The sequence below is a fragment of the Taeniopygia guttata genome, chromosome 2 (genome assembly GCF_048771995.1).
Source record: "Taeniopygia guttata chromosome 2, bTaeGut7.mat, whole genome shotgun sequence".
Classification (NCBI taxonomy): Eukaryota; Metazoa; Chordata; class Aves; order Passeriformes; family Estrildidae; genus Taeniopygia; species Taeniopygia guttata.
Genome location: NC_133026.1, coordinates 105,605,480 through 105,629,551, shown reverse-complemented (window position 1 = coordinate 105,629,551; position 24,072 = coordinate 105,605,480). Strand labels below are relative to the sequence as shown.

At 39.0% G+C, this 24,072-nt stretch overlaps 1 protein-coding gene across 2 annotated transcripts in view; it reads right to left on the bottom strand.

The window, feature by feature from the left end:
• LAMA3 (laminin subunit alpha 3) overlaps positions 1 to 24,072 on the bottom strand; it is a 107,422-nt gene that overhangs the window by 55,579 nt on the left and 27,771 nt on the right. The window contains exons 9-27 of one of the 2 annotated variants that reach the window (XM_030266093.4): positions 22,756 to 22,846; positions 20,910 to 21,041; positions 19,438 to 19,500; positions 18,325 to 18,366; positions 18,056 to 18,193; positions 17,081 to 17,215; positions 14,459 to 14,593; positions 14,012 to 14,058; positions 12,999 to 13,098; positions 11,821 to 11,873; positions 11,284 to 11,389; positions 10,237 to 10,336; positions 9,668 to 9,824; positions 7,699 to 7,837; positions 5,819 to 5,961; positions 4,463 to 4,563; positions 4,188 to 4,341; positions 2,676 to 2,836; positions 726 to 834 (exon numbers count right to left, since the gene is read on the bottom strand). In XM_030266093.4, the coding sequence (XP_030121953.4) occupies positions 726 to 834; positions 2,676 to 2,836; positions 4,188 to 4,341; positions 4,463 to 4,563; positions 5,819 to 5,961; positions 7,699 to 7,837; positions 9,668 to 9,824; positions 10,237 to 10,336; positions 11,284 to 11,389; positions 11,821 to 11,873; positions 12,999 to 13,098; positions 14,012 to 14,058; positions 14,459 to 14,593; positions 17,081 to 17,215; positions 18,056 to 18,193; positions 18,325 to 18,366; positions 19,438 to 19,500; positions 20,910 to 21,041; positions 22,756 to 22,846 (2,106 nt within the window). Of the gene's footprint in view, positions 1 to 725; positions 835 to 2,675; positions 2,837 to 4,187; positions 4,342 to 4,462; positions 4,564 to 5,818; positions 5,962 to 7,374; positions 7,508 to 7,698; positions 7,838 to 9,667; positions 9,825 to 10,236; positions 10,337 to 11,283; positions 11,390 to 11,820; positions 11,874 to 12,998; positions 13,099 to 14,011; positions 14,059 to 14,458; positions 14,594 to 17,080; positions 17,216 to 18,055; positions 18,194 to 18,324; positions 18,367 to 19,437; positions 19,501 to 20,909; positions 21,042 to 22,755; positions 22,847 to 24,072 lie in introns of both variants that reach the window. The other variant, XM_072924575.1, reaches the window with a different exon arrangement.

Here is a 24,072-nt window from a genome sequence, read left to right as displayed (position 1 = left end):
GATTGTGAAGGTTGGATCTTGTTAGCGCAGCAGTTGCTGCAGGAAGCTAACAGCAAATGTAAAAGGTATTAGTTTACACTGACTCATGAAGTGAAGAAAGCATGTATCAGCTGTTAGATCTACTAGTTGTTACTAGCTGGATTGCAGCTCAAGATTTTAACAAACCTCAGGTTTTTAAAATAGAAAGCAGAAGCAACATGTAAGAAAATTGAGTCTCCAGAAAAGTATATTCCTGGTGCGGCCAAAAGAGGTCAGTGAAGGCTTTTTATTTAAAATACCAAAAAGCTATATGATTAATGAATGCATTTATTACCTGAAATAAATGCATTTATTACCTGAATTTTGTAAGAGACATGAGAAACTCCTACATGGGTTTTGAGGATTTAGAAAAAATGAAAGATAAAAAAAGACAATAAAAAATTATGTATAAAAGCTACCAGAATATGTTTCCTCTGAATTTCACTTGTAGAAGAGAAAGGGGAACTGAAACAAAGCATAAGAAAGCTGGAAAAAACCTTGCCAATAAAGGCAAAGTTCTGTTTGTCTTTGAAACCGACAAGTTTGCCTCAGCATTCTGGGATGTATATAGAACATGTCTAGTCAAGCACCTAATATACATAATTTCACATGTTACCTTATAGAATGTGAATGCAGGGAGACAAGTATCTTTGTTTACCCCATCAAGGAACAAGTATTACCAACGGGAAAAGGAAATGTCAACTTACCAGAAGAAAATTTCTTGATGACGCTTTCAGACGTATCTTTGTGTCTGCCAGAAGGTCATAGGCTGCAACGCGATTCCTGTCATCAACTACAACGCTGCGACAAAGGAAACTGAGGCAGAAAGCAGGATTAAGGATGAGCCTGCTGGCATTGCCACATTGCTCAGGCTGTCACCTAGCTTCACTGCCTGGCTAGCCACAGCACCTGGCCCTCCTGCTGGACCATAACTAACCTGTCTGTGGCCACTGTGGAACATGCACTGTCCTCACCAGTGAGACACAGGATCTACCACATACAAAACACTGCTTATCCTGGGTGGGTTAGAGCTACACCCATTTGAGCTACTGGCTTAGTAGGATGTGGACAGAAAACTACTCATTGATGCTACCTGCAGACATTTTCACATTGTGTAACGTGGTGTTACACACTGTGGTATGTAACTAATATTCTCCCGCCTGGGCCGTGCTCCTTCAGGTGCCGCACACACCGTTTGCTCCTTTCCACTGCTGCCATGTGCCTCTGAGGATGTAAATTGCTTCCTCTACAAACCAGAGAATATGTAAGTTTTGCTCTTGTTTAAAGCATAGATCAGAAAAAAGGTCAGCTCAGGGCTAGGGACATGTAAAACTAGAGAAATATAGATCACTTACTCAGGGTTTACTCAAAGCTTGTCATGTTTTATTCTCTTACTATGTTTTATTTGGAATATTCAAGCTCACTGAGCCATAAGAAAGTTTGGCACAATATAATACAAATTCTGCAAGTTACTGTTATCTACATGTACCTCACTATGTCATTGCTTGATTTACATTTTATCAGAAGAGATTTGCACCTTCCTGTTTGGGAAAGATGACACATCACCTCATTCACAATGTGACCACTCAGTTCATGCAGACTGTCTGCAGAAGGGATTTGCTGCATTGCTACATTAAAGCAGCAAGGGCTTTCTTTGTATTTCCATGAACATGTTTCTAATGTATCATATAAACAAACAAGTATATCCAAAATCAGCCCATAAAATGTGGGGAAAAATGTGGGTGTTTTGGGGAAAAAAACAACCAAAACCCCAGTAAAATGGAAGATTTATAGCAAGAAGTTTGGGGCTCATAGTGTTATGTAACAGGCTAAAATAAGAGCTTTCCCCAGCAATAACCTAACAAGGTCACTGCTCCACATGGCTGTGCTTTGTATCACAAACATGCTGATGAAAATGATTTTTCTTACTGAGCAATTTCATCCTGAATATCCCTAAGCCTCCATGCTGCCAAGCAGTTTGCTCATGGGAGTAAAGTCTGCATGTCTGGCAGCCCCCTGGCACTGGGTAGGCTCTCCCATGGGCTCAAAATAAGCTGAGGTGCTCAAGTGTTAAAGACAATCTCACTCAGGACAGGCAAAATCCATTGTGCAGAAACATCTGCAGTAACCTCTTCAGTCAACAAGGCTAAAGAAGCATTTGGCTGAAGACCTTGCCTACAGCCTAACAGCCAGAGGATGACTAAAGGCAAAATTTCAGAGACCTTTATACTTCTGCTTCAGCAAATCCTGTTAGAAGTGGTGGGAATACTCTTGTAAATCTGGCTGCTACATTTTTTTATAGCCAAAGTCCTTGGAGACAATTTTAACTGAAGAAAATCAGTGCAGGCATCTGCAGCCAACAGCGATGCTCTTCCACTGGACTTGGAGATTCGTAGTTTATAAAGATTTAAAAATTTGTATTAAAAAGTAACTCTTTGAATAGAAAAACAATTCATTGTAGCAGTAGCAATATTTAATGAGCTGACTGCAGAAAGAGAATGAAAACCTCTACAAAATCCACAGAATCCTACACTTGCTTTCAAATCACCCTGGAATTTGAACAATCTACATGGTAAAATGGATTCACATATATAAAAAGTATCATTACATTCTAAATGCTTATTTAATCATTTAGTGATTACTTCAGAAACTCTTACCTGTATTTACAACTGTATATTCTCACTCTGCCTTCAGTGACAGGTCCAGGGCTATGTACTGTTACCTCTGCAGTGTCTATCTGATCCTCTTCGTTGGCATATTCAAAAACCAGAACATAGCGACCCACTTGAGGAACATTTATGGTCATCTCTAAATTGACCTGGGTCAAAATAATTGAAAAACAAAAAAAGGAAATAAATCTTTCACTCCCTTTTCTTGCATGAAGCTCCCATTTCCTGCTCTTTTGACTGCTCAGCATTAGCCCAGAGCCAGTCCTGCAATGTCTCAACAGAAGACATCCAGCAGAATGCAAGCAATGCTTATAAATATCACTTTGTCCTCTAGCAAGAGTCAAACAAGTTCAAAAAACAGCTCCCATTATAACAGTTCTAGGAAAGCTGTAAAATAACCCTGGGAAATTGCTATATTATTATTTCTCTTCTCCCCAGCAGAAAGGGAAGAAATGTTATGATGCTAAAAAATTGTCGCCATCATCTCTAAGCTATCCTTAACAACACACAGAAACTGAGTTTACTTCTCCACGAAAAAATATATTTCCAGGAACGCAAAATTCCTACTATAGCAATGCTGTATTTTGATTCCCTACTCCCTGAAGAGTGAAAGTATCTTCTCCTGAAAACAATAACACTTTGAACCATCAAGATTTTCTTTTAGGCTACTTGCACCAAGTGGTTAACACAATATATGATGCAAAATACTTCTAAGTAGTTAAGTGCTGTGGTTACAAAGGTTTTACTTCAGTTCACTACATAATTATTTTCAAATTTTTCTCAGTATTTCCTTAGGCTACAAACACTTAAACATGTAAATAATTCTGTCAACAACCCTCTTGACTTCACTGCAATTATTCATACCAGTAAATTTTACACATGCATCACTGATGAAGCACCAGAGCCTGTGGCATATGAGTATTCTTGCTGTACTTTATATTTTTAAAAGAAATATCTGAGCACAGTAATAGAGGCTATAATCATGTCACATCACTATCACATACTTGATAAAATACCTTGTTTTTTGCCAAACACACTCTAGTAGATCTTCTCATTTCATAAAACATGCTTTGCTTTCAAAGGACCTACATCAGTGGCATAATTGCTTTAGCTTGTTTTTCAGTAAAGCAAACATTTTACCTAAACGTAGCTATTTAAGAAAAAAAAGGGATTAATTTAGAGTGCTGTATGTACACCATTTCTGCTGACAAATCATTATGTCATTTCTTCTGAACAAGCCAGTATGCCTAAAGGAGAAGAATTTTTATTTAATGAAATGCTTTTGCTAGAGTGGAATGTCCACTCCAGTCATAGTTATAAATCTGCCTACACTGATACTTTTATATAGTTTTGTGTAAAATGCAGACATTGGTGCAGAGTCAGTTTTAGGGATGTGTTAAGATCTGAAAATCCTGAGCTGTAAATCTGCAACTATTTTAGTCTGGTAAGTTTATAGTCAACAGCACAGATGGGACTGCAATTAGCAGGCAGGAATCTGACCTCTCTTCCAGTGATATGGGCCATCACTGGCTGACTGGGAGCTGGCTGTCGCACAGGTATTCTTCTGGATTCTCCCCCGTGTCTGAACTGCACTGCCTCTGAACCAAGGACACAGGAAAATCTGCCCAGGGGCAAATGCTGATAGAGCAAGCAGCTTACACCAAAAAAAACCACAAAAACAAAAAACCAAAACAGAGAATTATTATAGTTTTCAAGTGCAACAGGATAACAAAATAAGCCAAGGCACTGGTTTAGGCTGTAACACATCTACTGACTGTTCTGCTGAAGCAGGCCTGGGATGTGTGCAAGGCTCTGTAACGCTGATCTGCAACAGGGATGCCTCGTAGTAATCACTAGGTAACAGCACCAGATAATCCTACGAACAAAGAATACAACAAATGCTACAGCAGTCAAACAATGATAAAAAGAACATCTCCAGTCTTTCACAATGTAACAATGAATGAAACCAATCACATAAACAATTTGTACACAGGTTATCTGCAAGATGTGTGTGTTTCCCTAAGCCTGTAATTTCAGAAAGATGGCGTGAAAGCAGCTGCCCTGTGATCAGGGAAACTCTGAAGCCAGTCTCTCATCATGTACAAGACAGTGCACTGAAGGGAGCTTCCCTGCAGTTCAGTAACACACAGCCAGATGCCTGCAGTTTTCATCCATGAGTGCAATCCACAAGCACACAACTCAGCTCTGGGCGACTCCACACGGGAGATTCATATATCCCAGATGACTTGATTAAAATACTCCATGTAATCTATTAAGATGTCCTTCAAAAGCTGGTATATTTTTGTTCTGCCTTGCTTACTTAAATTAATATATTAGAGCTTAAGTATAACTGTTAATGTGAAAATATCATGGGCTAAGATTATTAATATATACCTTTTCAAAGGTATTAGTGAAAAAACCCAGCACAATAATACTGTCACTTTCAGCAAGAAATATGTTTGCAAGCTCTTTACTGACACTTCATGTGGTATTCCACAAATTTAATACAGCCCCAGGCTTAATGACTAGAGACACTGCTTTTTATCCCTGTACAAAATATGTAAGAATTTCAGTATGCTGTCTTTGTGATCATGTATATTTAAGATTTTTCATAAATTATAATCTCAAAAAATTTCTCTTTCTCCAGCAATTTCTTAGAACTACTGCTAGAAATTTTTTCAATTTTTCAGTGAAAGAAAGGAGAGAAAAGATAGGAGGATAAAAGCAGTCAGACATTGACCTGCTCATAATGCAGCAACCCATTTTACAATACTCTTATGAAGACTTTTTGTCAAGAAACTAAGTCCTTGGCTGAGCTAAACTCTAGATACAAGATCTGATATGCAAAAATTACTAATTTTTGTGAGCATTTATGCTTTAGGCTGTATGCTAATAATACCTTATCATTTGAATGTACATATTCCAGACAGACTGTAAGGAGAAGAAAAATTAGAGCAGGAGAAAATCAGAAAATAAATAAGAGGCAGAAGTATAAATTTTCACAATTGTATTCTGTTCCTTTCACTAGTGCTGAATTCCACTTGCTTGCAGGGTTCTTCCCTGCAAACAACTCCAGAGCAATAACTTCATGACAACCTTCAAGCAGTTGTTTTCCTCAATTGTTTTCTTACCAAGAGGACTTCCTCTGCCATTATACTGACAGTCCACATGCCTGGAGCCAGTGAGAAAGGCTCTGTGGATCTTTTTCCTGGGATTGTGATAAAAGTTGGCTCTTTGCTGGGCGGGAAGACAAATTCTTTGGTTTGAGCAGCCCCTGCCAAAAAAAAAAAAATCAAGTATAAAACATAAGTGACTGTGTAAAATGTCTCTATTTGCTTAGTGGGCTGGATTTGGTCCATTAAACTTTGTTTGACAGGAGTTGATCAATGATTTTCAGTCAATGTGCAGTAGCAATGCACCTGACCAGACACAGAGATGTGCAGTGGTTGTTGCTTTCATTCTTATTGGTCTTGAGCAAATTGGTACAGAAAAGCAGAGCTCTGCCCCATGCAATGGCCAATTTTGCAATACCTGAAATGGTCACTTTTTCAGTTTCCCCTTCCATAATTTTCCATTCAACTTCTCTCTGCACTGACCCTCAATATGTTCAACTGACACATTCCATATTCTAATGTGACTTTAAGTCAAATGCTTCAGGTGTTGGAGGTTCTCAGTAGCATCTAAAATGTTTACTTACAGACAGATAACTTCTAGGCAGAGATGATGGGCCAGTTGTGGATGCCCCATCCATGGCAGTGTTCAAGGCTAAGCTGGGTGGGGATCTGAGCAACCTAGTCTAGTGGAAGGTGTCCCTGCCCATGGTAGGGGGCTGGAACTGGATGATCTTTAAGCCCCCTTCTACCCAGATAATTCTGTGACTCTCTGTACTACAGAAATAAAGCTGTGGTATGCTTTGTCAAATAGAAGTCATGAAGATCAACTGTTATGAATATTAAAGGTTTCTTCTTTGAAGATCCTGGATACAGACAAAATCTGGTTCCCTGTCTCCCAGCCATTAGAAGCCAGTGATGCCCACAAATTTCTGCCACTCTGCTGAATGGTGTCTGTGAAGTCTTCAATTTTGCCTTGAATTTCTAAAAGGATCTATAACTTTACTCCTCTCAGTAAGGCAGGTATAGTAAGACATAATTCTGCACATAAGCCTGGTATGCCCCTACCATTCAAAGGATATGGAGTAATTATCTTTTATTAGGGCCTGAAAGGCATCACATGTTTTTGAGTTCTGTAATCAGAACTAACTTGGTAGACTGGGTTCATAATTTTAAACAAATCCTACTCACTGAATGAAGGCAAAACCCACATTTAAGACTTGAATATTAAAGGCATGTAAACCAAACAAAGTGTTGTTACCCCTTCTCTAAAACCCCTTCTTTAAAACCCCTTCATAAAAGCCATAGTTCAGAGCTTCCAAGTACAGGACTGAAAGTGCTAAGTGTGGCAAACATTTGAAGAAACAAATGCCGATTACTACTGCAAGCAGGAGTTTCATGCAAACACAGCCACATCAATTATATAGCAAAAATGTACGAGGAGAAGCCCAAAAGCACTGACACTGTTAAAAGTGATGCCTTTTAAGCAACATTAAAGACTTGATTTAGGTGCATCTTGGAATATCTTCTCTGATCCAACATTCACCTGAGCTGTTGCAGTGCTGAGTTACACCTACCTGCTCCAGGCTGAGACTGACAAGCAGATATGCGAGCAGACAATGTTTCCCCTCCAGGGTTAATATACCTCAGGATAATGCGAAATAAGTAGAGGTTTGATTTTTCCACATTCAAAGTTATCCTTACTTCATTCTGAAAAATGGAAGTTAATAAACAAAAACAGCCATAAAGTGCTGAATTGAGGAACAGTCAGAAGCCATGCAAGCACCAGACTAAAGTCCTACAAGAAAGAGGCACATGCAAAAAAGTATATACTGGAATGGCAATGCTGGTGTATGATAGAGGAAGACAGGGAAGCCTCGTGAGAAAATTAATTCACTTACAAGTATGATTAGTGCCAATATGTTTTCCCTCAGCAACTGAGATCTTCCCTTTAGAGCTTTTTGAGCCCAGGCTGACATAGTGGAGGACTAGGTGGAAGAGCTTAGGGGAAGCCACAGTGATAGGCATAACCACCTCTGGCTGGGAAAAATAAAAAGAAAGGGAAAAAGGAGGAATGGAAAGTATATTACTTGTTACTATCACCCAGAGAAAGAAAAACCACTCGGCAAAGACAAAAAGGCACAGGCAGCTTACAAAAGAGCACAGAACAAAATCTCCTGTGAAATAAAACTCTTGTTGAATACCAGCTAGAAGGACACAGAACGGCTCAACTAATGTGTGTTAGTGTGACATAGCAACAGTATTTTACTGTTATTCTCCCCACTCGTGCCATAAAGGAGGTATATGCTACCAAGGGCTGTTGGTATTCCTGCCTTTCCAAGGAACAGGCCACAATGATTGGTCCTAGTCTGAGATCCCACAGCATGCAGACACCTCAGTCTGTCACTGAAACTGAGAGGATCTGCTGATCCTCTACCAGATCCTGCTGTAATAGCAGGAATGCTATCCTTGTCCTGGGGCCAAACTGACACCTCCAGACCCACAAAATTCTCTGCGTTCACAGAGCGCCATTATTTAGTTTTCAGAAAAACTAAGAGACATGTTAAGGGTCAGTGGTGGATTAGGAAAAAACAGGATTGGTGCAATCTCATGGGTTTTTTATCTTTCTTTCCATCCTAAATCCTAAGGTTCCCCTCCTATCCAGTTCCCATCAGTTCACCCATCACAATGCACCTGCTGTCCCTTTCCAAGCTACTTGTGGCACAATGAACTCCCCACCACTGTGGTACACTCTGCTTCCCCAAATGCAAACATTTTCTCTGTTTGCCACATCTGAGAAGAGAACAAAAAGCCTGTACAAAATGCCCTCAGAAAAGAAATTAAAAAAACAGCTGAATTAGAAAGCAGGCATTAAGAAATCACAGCTACCAAAGACTTGCCTTCATTTACCAATGTGGAATAATACTGAAAATTCAAAAATTATCTGGGATAAAAAAAGCCAAGACTGAAACAACAAAAGAAGAAAGACTGAAAAATGAAGAACATAAAGTATATCATTGTGCAATGGTTATGTGCTTTTGTCCCATGCTATAGTGATTCATTAGTCCCTGGACAAATGGAGGCTGGACACGACTATACCAAAGCCCTGCTTTCAAGGTGAGTGAACAAATCCCATTTATTACTCAAAGCTACTGTTTTAAAATTCCGCTTCATTTGATCAGTAGCTCAATCCAAAGTCAGAAAGACCCTTCTCAGAGAAATTATGGTGACTTTCTACTTTTGATTTACTTATTCCCTCAGCTGTTGTTTATTTTATTCATAGTCTGTCATGAAACTAAATAAGTGTTGCAAATATGCCCCTGCACACGGCTTCTTTTACTGAACCACACATATTCCTGTTTGCTGTAATGTGAATAATAACAAAAGTTGGCACCTCTCTCTTCTCTACCCTATCTAAATTCAAGTGTAATATGACTTCAGAGACAGCACTTGGATTTAACTGAAAATCTTATGGATACAGACCTGTGCAATTCAAATTATTTGGCCAAGCATTAATCTTCTGCTGTTCTCACTGTTCTTGGCACGACAATAATTTCGGCACTTATTATTATAGAGTTTAAAGCTGTAAGTTCCCTCTTTACAACTGTCTTAAAAAAAAAAAACAACCTCAAAGAACATTTCTGAAAAAAGGTGTTTTTGCACAAGCAACGTGCAAATGACCTGACAAAAATACCAGCACTCATTAATCCAAACAGCAATCCAGTGCCAAACAGTTTGGATTAGTCAGATCCTGCCCTTTTTTTTGTCTTTTTTCCATGATCTTCCACACACATAGCAGCATAAAGACATTGTGCCATGTACTTTTGTTTTCGTTTTCACCCCGAAATCTTGACTGAAATACCAGCTTACTTGTATAGAGGACATCTGCGCATATCCTCTCCAACTGAAGCTAGGAAATTCCTGAGGATCATAGCCAAACCGAATTTTCCCTCCTTGGACAGTAGTACCATCTTCAATCTCAAACTTCATGTGGTGCAGATCAGGAAAAAAATAGTTTTTTTCAGGCCTTTCAAGAAGGAAAAACCCGCAACAAATCAGTAAAGAATTACCAGTCATTTATGATCTACATTTAAGGACAAAAAGCTGTGGAAGGGAGATGATCTGCTGATGGCTTAGGAATTCTGATAGCAGCTCATAGATTCAAGACAGCTGGTAAGAGGGATGCAATGTGAATTTTCTTTCCAGAAGCTTTTACAGCTTTCCTTTTACCTTTTCCTATACAACTCTTGATAGATATGTAGATACATATGCAGTATTATTGCAAAACTGTAACTGGTTATTTAAGGAAACTTCCCAGAAAAATTAATATCAATAACCAGTGCGATTTACCAAGTTAATCATCAACAAACCCAGAACGTCACACGAAAGTACAAGAAGGGACTGTGCTGAAGCTGTGCCAGCAGCCCAGCTGGACTCACTCCCGACAGGTGGTGCCCACGACGTGCGCCCTGCACTGGCAGCTGCCCCAGGGCTGGGAGCAGGCTGGGCTCAGGGATCCTCCAACATCGCAGCGGCAGCCTGGCATGCCAAGAGAAGCCAATCAGAAAAAGAGAGATGGACGTTATCAGCAAACACACCATGGCTTCACCTGATTAAACACCATTAATGACTCGTTTCCTCCTCCCAGAGCCCTTTAGACTCTTTCAAACACAACTTCATACATGTGCATAAGCTGCAATTATTTTGAGCTTCCCGTGTTTGTGCATGTTTCCTTTTTAATTTCTCCTTAGAATGTGACAAAAGTCCTTTAAAAAAAAAAAAAAAAAACAACTCAAATAATACAACCTGTTACATTGCTAAATGCAGGGCTGCAGTTTTGCAGAACTGCTTTTCAAATGTTTTCCTAGCAAGTCAGAAGGTCTGCAGCAATATCACAAACAAGGAATATGTTAAAAAAACTCCACTGAAAACCAAATCTAAAACCTAACTTACAAAAATTGCAAGATGTTAATTTGTTGAAGTCAGGTACCCCAGTATTTAATCTGACAAAATTGCAGTGTTCATATTCATAATATTCATATAATATACATATTTTCAATTGACACTGGACAACAATAGTGAATGACTTTCTACAGGAGACAGGACTTCTGGCACAAACTAAAGGACACCTCTAGTAATGAGGTACAATATGCTGTACTAAGTAACAAGTATGACGAGGCTAAAAATTTCAAGCTGGATTGAAAGGCTGAGTGCTCCTAAACAAGATTTATGCCATAGGCTAAAACACCCCGTTTTCTCAGACATGCACAAAATGACTGGGAAGCACAGCAGTAACATCTGCCTTGTTTCTTCTCCTGCTGAAAGGCAAAAAAGGAGTCACAAGCAAGGTTACAGCACCAGCACCAGTGCAAAATGCTGTGCACATGAGTAATTCAAACATCCCCATTCTAAAAGTACTGCCTAGGGAATTCTAAAGACTTCTGTGCTTAGTGCAAATGTTCCACTAGAGATGTCCTTTATTTTACCTTGGCAGCCAAAATAATTCTTTTCTTCAAGAGCATAATAACCAGCTTCACAAGTGTCACAGGATTCTCCACAAACATTAGATTTACAGTAGCAATGCCCATTTTCCTGTGAAGAAAATAAATTTAATCAAAAATGTTTCAGTACCTCTCAATACTTTGAATTCCCTCTAATTCTAAAGAGGAAGAAATTTCTAATCTCAAAAAAAAAACAAAACAAGACTAAAAAAAACACCAACCAAAAACAAAACAAAAGGGGAAAAAAAACCCAAACACAAGAAAAACCATTATTAGGACATTATCTGTCATTTATCATCTTCAGAAATAGACTACAAAATACATAAACTCAAGAAGAAAAAAATTTTTTAAAACTTTATATATCCCTAGGATGTGTAAAATCTATTCTTTGATGTATACAACTAGCTATTTTATGTTCAAAAGCAATAAACAGTGTTAAGATTTCTACCTCAGAAATTGTTAAAATAATTTATCTTTACAATAATCAATTTAATTAATATCTTTCTTTTAATTTCTCTTTACCTGCTGACATTCTGCAACTCCACTTAGTGTTCCACTCACATCACACTGACATGCTGCACAGATGAAAAAAAAAAAAAAGACATCTGCAATTTATCTTTTCATGATACTTTACAGGGAAAAACCCCACCACCCTGAATCTGCAATTTTGAGTCAATGTGCCACAAGGTGGATTTTATTCTGGAAAGTTCAGAACAGCAGACAAGACATTGGTATGAAGTGAGAAGAAAAAGAGAAGGAGAAAAAATGAGGACTTCTAAATGTATGTGATTTACTGGTGTGTTTTAAAGTGGTTTAACTTATATTTGATGGAAACAGCATTGACTTTGGACTTAAAATTGTTTTCTTTCTTAGAACATTCAGACAATTGATACAAAACCATGTCTTCCAGTCTGACTGGCACCTTCTATTTTGCAGTGCTATTCTGGGACCAAATCAACTCTCCATATGAAACAGAAATAGAGAAAATAGTGCAGGGAGGAACTATGCTAAGCCAGAAGTTTGGACAAACCCAGTATTGACTCTGTGACTGAAAGCAGAGAATTACATGGAAAGTCCAGTACTTAATATTTGAGGAGTTGTTTAGTATTTAGATATCTAAAGTAAAAAATGTAATGACACTATTATCAGTTCTAAAGCTAGTCATCCTAAATGGCTGTTGTGATGGAATCTGTTCCAAAGGAAACAGTTGGAGAGAATTTTTAAAGATTTTTTTATCTTTGCTCTTTTTAATTTTCATTAATTATTATTATCTGCCTGAAAAACACACACTCCCTGTTGGAAAACATTGACAATCATAGGTTATTATACAGATATAAACCATAACAGATCTGTCACACCCTGAGGCTACAAGAAGGTTTTACACTCTAAGCTAGGAAATAACATAAAGTGAAAAAGCACCTTTTTTTTTTTTTTTTTTCTCAAAACAATGAGCCAAATTCTGATTTCAGGGTTACAGGTAAAAATCCTGTAACCATCACTGGAACTTCAGAGCACACCCTGGTTCAGTACTCAGCAAACACCCAAGAAATGATGGCCTGGTTTCTAAAAGTAACTGCTCATATCATGGGTAATTTACTGCTAATAAGAGTTATGAAAGTCACAAAGAGCACCACAGACAGTGTCAGAGAATAAATATGACCACATTTCTTAAGCCAAATAAATGTGCCATGAAGCCATACCTGTACATCCCTCAGGGTTTTCTTTGGCCAGGTTCCAATACAAGGGTTTGCATTTACTGCAGGTAGGACCTTCCACGTGCTGGAGACACTGACAAAATCCCTAACAAGGGAAAGGAGCTAATATGGGTCCACCTGCTTTATAAAAATTTTGCTGATCTTTACTACTAAGAAAAACCTAATATTGGTAAAAACTCATGCAATTTACTGACTTTTATAGATAATGTATCTCAGGCTGATCCAGACATCTTAGATTTTTCTTTCTCATACTATCAGCACATGATTGTTCCACTCTGCATGTTTTGTATGTATCTAATTTATTCTAAGGTTCCCAAAGGATGTACTTTCCAACTCTTATATAGCCTTATTAGAACTGCTCTAAAGTATTAAGTGGTTTCCACAAGGAATAAACCCCGTATTTCCTTAAAAATACTAATTAATTTTCATATTTAATCTTTTCTTTACTGGTGTAGGATACACAGAGCTCTATATAGAAGCCTACACAGGTACTCCTATCACCCATCAGACTCACCCTCTAGGTGGTCTTTGCCACACATTTAACAATGCCTATAATTTCTGGTAATAAGCAATTACTAATAACCATCATCATATTAATAACAATAATAGTGGAATGGCAATAAAGATGTAATGATTTTCCAAGAATAATTTGATCCTGAAAGGCCTCTTTCAGCCCAGACCCACAGGGTCTTTGAGACATGCACAGGCTTGTATCTGCATGTGCATGTTAGTATTAAGAGTATACCAAAAAGACATAAACAGATTGCATATTCTATATATAAAAGACAAAACCCCCCCATCCTTGACAAGGTTTTGCACTGGTGGGATCAAAGAACAAAACATGAAGTTTATTGCTACTCCTACTCTTCAAACAAGCTCCTGCAATTCTTCTAGAGCCTAAGAGCAGGCTTCAGGGCTTGAGCAATGAGCTGGATGTGCTCAGCAAAGACACATGAATTATTAACATGCACTGTTAGCTGCAGTGGCAGAATACTTACAGAGTGAGAACCAATGCTACCTGCAGGGTCACACTCGCTGTTGACACCTTCATAAAACAAACACATTGAAAGATCTTTTGAAAACAGAGGCTGTGGAATGTAGTAGAGCAGAAGCACAATGTAGCCAGTATGAACTTGAAAGGGCTTTTTATTATGGTTACCTTGGAGAGACTCAAATACTTTAAACTCCAAGACATCAGCAGCCTTTAATAATGATTTTTAAAATGTGTATTTAGCCTGATTTATAGTATTTGAGATTGTATGCAAAGCAGTCACTTGGAAAAATAGAGCACTAACCTATGGAACTGACAGATATTTTCTTAAAGTTCTTGTGCCATCAAAATGGAAATCTTTTAAATGGAAATATATTTGAGAAGATTTATTTTTTTCCATGTTGCAGAAATAGGAAGGAAAACCCCGGTAAAGGTAGGGCAGGCTTTTACTCACGAAAGCAGTTGGGATAGCTGTAATAGCCTGGAGCACACTGGTCACATCTCAGCCCAGCATAGTTACCACGGCACAGACACTGCCCTCCAGGGCCACAGGTATTCCCCAATGAGCCGACACCATCACAACTGCATGCTGCACAGAGAAAAAAAAAAAATAACAGATGCGTGTCTAAATCTAGAATTTGTCAAAAAACTTACCTTTGAATGTAAATCAATCATTTACTTTCAGAAAATCAGACAATCCATAATTTTACCAGCAAAAATAAATATGCCAAAACAGACGGTTATTCTGCAATTCTGACCTCAACCACTGATAATCTTGGTTCTTGCAGTTATGTAACTCACATCTATGATGTGTTTGATGCCTTGCAAAACACATGTAAGGGACATAAATCCATCTTACATTTGGAAAGAATGTCACATGAGAGAAATACTTAAAAAAAAATCTTTAAAAAATATATTCAAAGCATGTTGTCAGCTATAACAGTGAACTTCTCATGGAGTTACCACTATTTTGGGCTAACAGCTAAAGACAAGCTCTGCTATTTTCTTGAGATGATGCTGGAATGTTCCGCAAGGTCACACTTCACAGGTACAGGAACGGGACCCCATCTGGGCATCCCAGCTGTCCCAGGTACAAGATGAAGTGCTGCAGTTAACCACTTGGATGTTGTGACAGCCACATGTGGCTGACTGACAGAGATATAAAGCAAACATTGTTTTCCTGTTACATGTTCATGTTTCTGGTTCCCCCTTTTGGTTCCTCTTTCTGCTGCAAAGACATCTGACTTTGCTGCGTTTACTTTAAAGATGCTTGGAAAGACACAGGGCTTGCTAGGAAGTTAGCACAAGAGAAATACAAACACTGAAGCTTCCAAGAACAATACCTACACGAGAGTCGCCCATAATTTGATTATCGTATATCATTCTCTCCTAATTTTAAGTATTAGTGTTTTGTTTAAAGGTTCTGTTTTGATATCACTTTATTTGAATAAAGCTTCTATTGAGTTCAACCAACAAGTCATGATCAGAGAGATTAGTTCTAGTCACAGCAGCCCAAAAAAATTGAGATCTGTCTCTCTTTTGAAGATGACAATTCCTTACAGGAATATCAGGCTGGGCTGCTCACTTTCTCTCACAGCTTGCAGCATGCTGTGTTAATTTATGTTTAAACCCATGGCAGCTCATTTTAACTGAACAAACTGTGAACTGCAGCAGTTCTGAGTAATCCCACTGACTGTCTTTTCAACTATTTTTATCTGTCTTTTACAATTTGTTTTTGCATGCTCTTTTAAGCTTTTATGTCTGTTTTCAGCTTTTGGTGTTCGAAGATCAAACATATTCAATATGGGTTTGATTTGCTTTAAGATCGCTACTTGCTTTTGCTCTAGGAAAATAAAAAAGGTTATTTTAAAACCACTGAACAGTGTGTACCAATGCAGAATCCTGATTTTATGTTTTTCATTAAAAATGTTCATCTACTCCAGACCATAAAACCCACAATCATGTGGTGTTTCTTTATTCCACCCATTGTGTTTGGTAACACAACACAGCTCATCTTTGCAAGGTGCCACAGTTTAACTCCAGCTGACAACTAAGTACAGGCAACCACTCACACCCCACCTATGGGATGGGGACAAGAATTGGGGAAAAAAGGTAAAACAGCACTATACACAGTATTAGGAATAAAATTAACTCTACCCTAGCTGAAATCAGGGCATGAGGATATAAACAATTCTGCTGTCCCTGTACAGGAGATAAATAACTGTAAAAGCCCAAAGGAATAAAACTGACGTAGCCAACAGTCAAAAATAACAAGAGAGAAGAAAGCAAATCATAATTTTATATATAAATCTTGTTAATCAGCACAGAAAAGCACATACCAGAACTCTGCAATTTTCTTTCTCAATGGAAAAATTACTAAGGATTAAGGGCCCCCTCTCTCATTCACTTTAAAGGCAGACAAAACCTAGGGCAAATTAGGACTTGATGGGAGTCCTCATAAGCACACAAATACATTATGACACTCAAAGGTTATACTCTATTAATTTCCTTGTCTTGCAAAAAAGCAGGCTGGTCCTTGGTGGGAAACTCCAAAGAAATCTTTCATGTTCCATGCCTACATGGACACAGGTTGGGTTAGCTCCTGTCAAATGATCTTAAAATTAGTGAGAAACCACCATGAAGGGCAAAATGAGAGCTTCAGATTTTCAAATTTGCAGAACACTCCTTTTACATGGTACCAAACTGTGGTACCAGACAAGGTGCCAAAGACTCTCTGCAAAAGCAGACCAATGCTTCACAGTTCTGCTGTGCTGGTTCCTCAGCAGGCAAGAGTGCCCTGTTGCTGTGGGCCTCCATGTAAGAACAGCTCTCAAATGCTTTGGTTATTAGTTAGACAGCTGTGCTGACTGAGAGTACATCAAACAGTCTGACCACGAGGGGAAAAAAAAAGGCCTGGAATTGGAGAATTAAAATATATGCGGATTTCACTGTAGAGCACAAGAGGGAGTTGCCCATTTGCTGCTGTGAACATTGCTCTGGCTGCTGTCCTGGAAAGCACTGCTGTCTGCCTTTTCAGGGCCCTGTTTGATGCTGTATATGCAATCCGCAGCCGTACCTTGACAGGCAGGGAATGAGTGGTGGCCAGGCTGGCAGCTGTCACACTGAAGTCCAGCGACCTCTGAGCGACAAAGGCACCTCCCAAGAAAATCACAGACTTCGGGCTGGGTACCCAACAAGTTACATTCACACACTGCCAATGACAAAAGATATTTCAGACGCAACCTCTGTACTGGCTCTCTTCTTTTGTCTTTCTTAAAATGAAAAAATATTTGAAAAAAAGAGGAGTAAAAGCAACTCCCTGCTCCCTCATGCTCAACAGGATGACAATTTTCCCATCAGATTTATATGGATTCATAGCAGCTTTTATTGATTGCTCACATCTGTAACAATTCAGGAACAAAGGAAACATTAATGAAAGAGCAAGGAAGCAGGCTCAAAGTTCAATTATTGGTGTCAAAGCACTATGCTTGGCCTGGTCCCACTGAGAGTCTGATTTATCAGTCCCAAGTGGTTTGCCAACTATTGAGAGTAGTTCCATCACTTATGGGATTGAAGCAAAACAATTCATGTTTTAGCTTTACAATCTCAGGTGGGAGTGGTTAATAAATAGCCTAAAAAGACTGTACAGAAACAGCTATTAAAGTTCAAAAACAGTCAGTTTTCTAGTATTTATTAAATAGGATAGCTTGGTGCATCAAAGTGAGGTTGCAAACCCATATTAAACACAACTTTAAAAAAAAAAAAAACAAGGATAAGTAACAGAAATATTTCCAAATTTATTCTAAGTTTAATCAACGTTGCTAAATCCAAGCACAAACTAAAGTCTGGCAGCTGCATCAAACAGCAGACAGCAACCAAGGAAACGGGAATTTTTAGATCAAAATCTCCCCTCATCACATTATTCTTCTTTGACTTTTGTGAGTTTTGGGAGCGCCTGCTATGAATACATCTCCATGGCAAAACAACTTCATCCTTCAGTATAAAACTTGGTGTTTTGGATATGCTTGCCAAAAGGGAATGTTTGGCTTACCCTGGCAGAAGGGGTACTGAAAGTAGCCAGCTGCACAGGTATCACAGGAAAACCCCGCAAATCCAGTTCGACATCTGCACTGCCCGGTACTTCCATCACAGTCACTGCCCAGCACTCCTGCACCGTGGCACTGGCATGCTGAAGAGCACATTTGTAAAGAAAATATTTGCAGCATTATGATCTTAAAGTTCTTATTTCCTTTGGAAGCCAAAAGTTGGCATTTATCCTGGAGCACAGGCTCCAAGTGTCAAAGAAACTACGCCACTTACACAGACATTGCGGGCCAAAATACCCTGGTTTGCAGCCTCCTTCTAGTTAAAACAGGAAAGGAAAAGGAAAAAAAGAAAGTGAGTGCATATAATCCCTGAATTCCTTGTAATTTTGCAGAGAAAAATAGATCAGTACTTAGTAAATATTATTCTTGAATAAAAATACCCTATTTGTTGGAGTTTTACGTGCAAAATCTCATTCAAAAAACCACAATCCACAATTGTGCTTAGTCTGACAGCAAAAATTTACAACTTCTACTAAAACTTCCACTTAGAGGCAGCTGCCTTTCTTATGCCTTGAAATTCAGATGCTGCTTGTTTGAATGGTAAAGAGCTCAAGATCTGTTTTCTCCTGCTATATTTATTCACTTTCCTTTGGATTTTTTTTCTTCGCCTTTTAAAAATTTGTGGGAAAAGGGGATATGCAACAGAGAATACCCAGAGACCTACCAGGGAAATTATTTTGGATGCCGTACCAAGGTGAAGTGCATTATACGTATGCAAGTGATTAAATGCTAGCTGTGATGATGTCTCTATTGTGCAGAATGATAATATAGGCTAAAAAATATAAGCCCACCAAGGGAATAATTTTATGGATTTCAGGCAGCTTTGCAGTGGGCTAAACAAGAAATATGAAGCCTTCTTAGAAATCAAAGTCCTTCACTGCCAAGGGCAACATACAATTTGCCAGGTGAGAGAGGGCAGTCCAGAGGCAGAGGCCAGTTAGAGTCAAGAAAAAGATTTATACCATGAAGCAGTGGTTGTCATGTCAGAAAGTTGTACATGTCAGAAAGTCTTGATGGATGTGTTCTTAAGTGCACCAAACAAGATGGTCAGGTCCTCCTACAGATGTTTGCCAGAGGCTCGCTGAAGTTATTTTAATCCATAACTCTTTCTGGAGCTAGCCCACTTGGCATAAATGTGACAGCATGATGAACTTCTGGCAGGAACAAAAGTTCTCTTGAAAGATAAATACCAACAGAGGCAAAATTGATACCTAAAAATCAACTTAATTATTCTAGTATTCTACAAAAGAGCAGGCACCACTGAAACAGTAAAAAATAGCAACATGAAGAAAAACAGTGAAATGGGGAAAAACCACCAAGAACTTGCCTATTATGTCACCAGCCACACCATCACTTGGAATTGAAGAAGTAAAAGGATATACAGGAGTATCTTTAAAACAAAAGAAACAACAAGGAACATTTGAAACAAACACATTAAAAATCATGACAAAAAATGAAGTCCTCTACCATCAATACCAAGAGCATGGTATTCATATGACTCTAGTAACCAACTTCAGCTAAGCAACCAACTTCAGCTTTTCTTAGGAAAGAGGTAAGAGACATTGCACTTTTGATTCCCAATTCAGATACAAGGTTCCCATCTCGAAAAAGCAGTATGAGAGGCCAGACACCATTTGGAAATGCCAGCAGGTTGCTTTCCTGCTCCTTATCCTTTGGTACAGAAAGCTTTCCTACACTAGAAAGCATTGTGAGAATTATCTAAGGATCTTAATATTTATTTCAGATTTCCTGCTTCCAGCTGAAGGTCCATCTCCCTCTATGTGGCATTACCACCCGCGACACAAACTGCCATAATTTATGACATGTACATCTTAATGTAAGATGTACTGGAGAGTCTTTCCCATTCTTAAATTTTCTTGCATTGACATGGGATCTAAAGTTAATGAGCTACACACATCATTGGGACTCAGATCAATGTCTACCTGAGCGGAACTAATTTCAAAATGTCAGATTTCAATCAAGAAGATATATGAGTTGTGATAATCTGGAATGCAGTATAGTGACAGTATTCTCTTACAGCCATTGAATTCAAACAACATTCAGTTTTCACAGGTTTTTTTTTTCCTTTGTTTTGTATTGTTTTCCCTCTTCTTGTGTTTCTATTGTTGTACCTCTCTTCTAGTCAGACCTCAGATCCTGCCCCAGTGCAACACTTGGTTTTTGCCAGCTGTCAGAAACACGTCTTTTTTCTTGAAGGCACAAAACATCCCATTAGTGCATTCCTGCAATCTTTTCATGGAGTCTTTTTTGCATCAATCCTGATGCTACATTTTCTGCTCAGTTATTTTATATGTAATTTTTTATGGGAAAAGCACTGTTTATCAGAGATGCAAGTTCCAAATCCTAGGAGGAGTCAAGGAGAACACATACCTTTTTTCTCCCCTCTCAGTCATTACAGTCATGTTCTACTTCTCTATACAGGTGGTCTTTATCCTTAAAAATCCTGACACATGTTTAAAAATTTTTTTTCAGGACTTTATGACTGGAGTTCACAACTCAGTGAGTTCACAAGTCACTCATCAGGCTGTAAACCTGATCTCTCAAATGATTTCAGAATTGTGAGAATGCAGTGCAATCTCTGTTTTTCAAGTCACTGTTATTTTGTTAAATAAACCAAACTCTCTTCAGTATCGTAAGAACTGATTTATCAGGACATATAAACATGTGAAGCTGAAATACCAGATGTTTTTTTAACCAAGTCAAGAGCAATGAAAACCATTCATTCTTTAATGCATATTTAAAATACAGAAAAAGAGGCAATTTTACTTTTATACTTACAGACACAAAATGGATAACCATAGAATCCATCAGCACAGCGTTCGCAGTGGTCTCCCTGGAAATTCTGCTTACAGAAGCAGCGGCCAGACCCTTCCTCACAGCCATCTGCATGCTCCAAGTTACAACTGCAGGCTAAGTAAAAGTACCAGCAATTAGGCACTCATTAGAAAATAATCAATTGGCCTTTTACAGCAGTGCACAATGGCATTGTAACAACAAACCTGCAGATGTGAATGACTCATTATTTAAAGAGTTAACATTTCCCAAGTACTTACATATCACCAATACCTCCCTTAAAAGCAAAACCAGTGTTATTTTCTTAGAGCATTTAGGAGTTTTTAATTCCAAAGGCTGCATGGTTTTCCTCCACAGCTATTTTTCTGTGGCAACCACTCATCTCTCTCCATAGTCTAGGCTAAGCACCATTGCCAGAACCCCAGGCCTGGTTCAGGGGTTCCATGTGGTGGTAAAGTCTCTCCTCCAAATTGTGCTTCCAAAGAAAAACTCCGCAGCCTCTTGTTGTTCGGTCTCAAGGCAGTTTATTGCAAGTTATCTAAAAGATTGTCTTCGCCCACTGCGGCTGTTTGGTCAGCAGCCCAGGCAGAGACACACACACTCCTGACACCCTCTCTGTCTGGTGTCTTCTTCTCTCTCCCTGCCCAGGGCTGCTGCTATCTTTTATATGATATATTATGTGTTACATGTTTACAGTTTTCCCCCAATACCTACTACCTATGTTACAAGGTGCTTTTCTACTCTAAACCAATCCATAGGTGCCAGCTTCATCAAGAACATGGAGGTAAGGAAGAAGAAAGAGGAGGAACAGGATTGGCCCACATTCCTCCATCTTAAAACTTCTGACCCCCATGCACAAAGTAAAAACCCCCTGCACAGGTGCTAAAACCCCCCTGTACAATACTAAAAATTTTTCCCCTCTACTTTGTAACTACCTCTACTAGAATATCTAACCTTTTGTGACTGCTTGTTCCACCTTCAAAATTGGTAACTCATTCCATGGCTCAAACTCAAAATCACAGCTGTTTCCAGCTGCCTGCCAGGGTCTAAATGCTTCTGACCAAGGCCTGGAACCTCTAAAAATGTCTGAGGGACATTTTGAGTTCCAACATACCACACTATTCACTTTCATTTACACACTACACGCAACACTGTGACCACAGCTCTGCTGCCTTCCCACTCCTTTCAATCCCCAAGCAAAGCATAACTGTAGTTTCCTCCTACCTCCTGTCGCATGGCTCCTTCAGCCTCTTTGTAATCCAGCACTTTCCTCTTACCTATACTCAGTTCTTTATCAAATGTGCCATCAGTAATTACCCTACTGCGTCACTCATTAATCAATGGGCTCAGCACTGCATGAGATCAGAGTAGCGATCCTTGTGATATTTTTTGAGCTATAGAATAGAATTTTCAAGTGACCAAGGGTCAAAGGATAGCTCACATGTACATCAGAGAGCTAAGAGAAACAAGATCACGAGAACAGGAGATGAGAATGGCTTCCCAGGGGTCCTGAGATCCTCTTCACTGCAGGATGTGCAGCAACATCCCAGGTTTCCATTATCCTATCTCCTCCGTACCCTTTGATGACCTATTTTCTATCTTTCTGCTGTTCTGAATATGCTCATATGACACATAAATTGAGAAGAATATAATTTAAAAGGTTTAAAGCAACACAGAAATTAATTTGTAGCTCCTCTCCAACAACTTTTGCCCACTCTTTCATTTTTTCCTCCCCCAAAAGACACATCCTATGCTTTGATTATAGCCCAAACTCCTCAACCCACCAGGAGAAGATACTCCTGGTATATAGGACCAGGAGAGAAGGACTCACGTATGCAACCATCGGGAGCTCTCACTGGAACACCATAAGGACGATAGTAACCTTTTGCACACTTCTCACAGTTAATCCCAGCTGTGTTATGCTGTGCAAAATAAAACAAAATGATAATACAAGATAAGGAGAGGAACTTGGAAGAATTAAGAAACAATAACATCCTTTACACTGTTTCTATATACAACTAAGAAGGGGAAAAGAATTGAATATGAGTGTAATAAAGAATCAATTGTCATCTAGTGTTCTTTAACCACCTGTTCTCTACAGGGCTCTGAATCATGATATTCTCACATAAAGCAGCAGAATTTTTTCTTTAAAGCACTATAAACCCTTCCTCCCATTGAAAAAAAACCTTTGGAAAAACATCTCTTTATGCCATAAAGTATCTCTTTTTAGGCTACTTTCTTAGGTATATATTGTAAGAATATCTTTCCCTATGTATGTATTGTTCAAGAAACACCAACATTAATTTTTTCTTCTCCTACATATTAATTTTCTGAATATCTTGTGTCTAAGATCAGCAATACCAGAAGAAACCAAAAACTGAACAGTCCAGCCAGCACAAAATAGATTTACCACCAGAAAAGTATATGTCTCTATAAATATGTGGTTTAGGCACACCAGAAAAAAAAAAAATCCTAAGTAATTTGAACTAGAGCAGTGATGGCAAGTACAAGTTGAGTAAATCATGGTCATGAGGCATCCTGATGAGCTCACAGACACAAGTGCCAGGGAACCAGAGCAGGAAGCTCTGCCCTGGAGCAACCAAAACAATTCCCCCAGCTCCCACTCCCTGTTCAGCTCCTCCTTAGGGGGTGTTGCAATTCAGGGACACAGCATTTCCTGGATGGACTGGTGAGCAGTTCATGAGCAGGGCACTCAGGGCTCTGCAAGTTCTTCAGCACTGCTCACTCCAGTGGCACATGAGTGGCCTTAGCCCAGACAGAGCTTTGGGAAGATGCCAGATGGACAACGCAGCAGGGTAATTAAAAAAGTAATCCAGAAGCTATTTTGAATGTATGAAAGAAAGACAAGTAAACAAGACAAATAGCAGAATTACAGTTCTGGGCTTCTGAAAAGCAGATTCGTCCTTGCTCAGAGAGCTGCTTGAGAAGATCTTGTGTGAAAGTGTCCTGGGTGGGAAAGGGGACCAAGAGAGTTGATTCTCATGGACTAGAACTAGAACAGTTTTTTCCAACATGCAAGCATGGCAGAAGGCCAGCACAGATGGAGTTCCTGACTGATCTCAAACTCAAAAAGAAAGTGCATGGAAGGTGAAAGCAGGGACAGGCTATTTGGTGGCAATACAAAGAC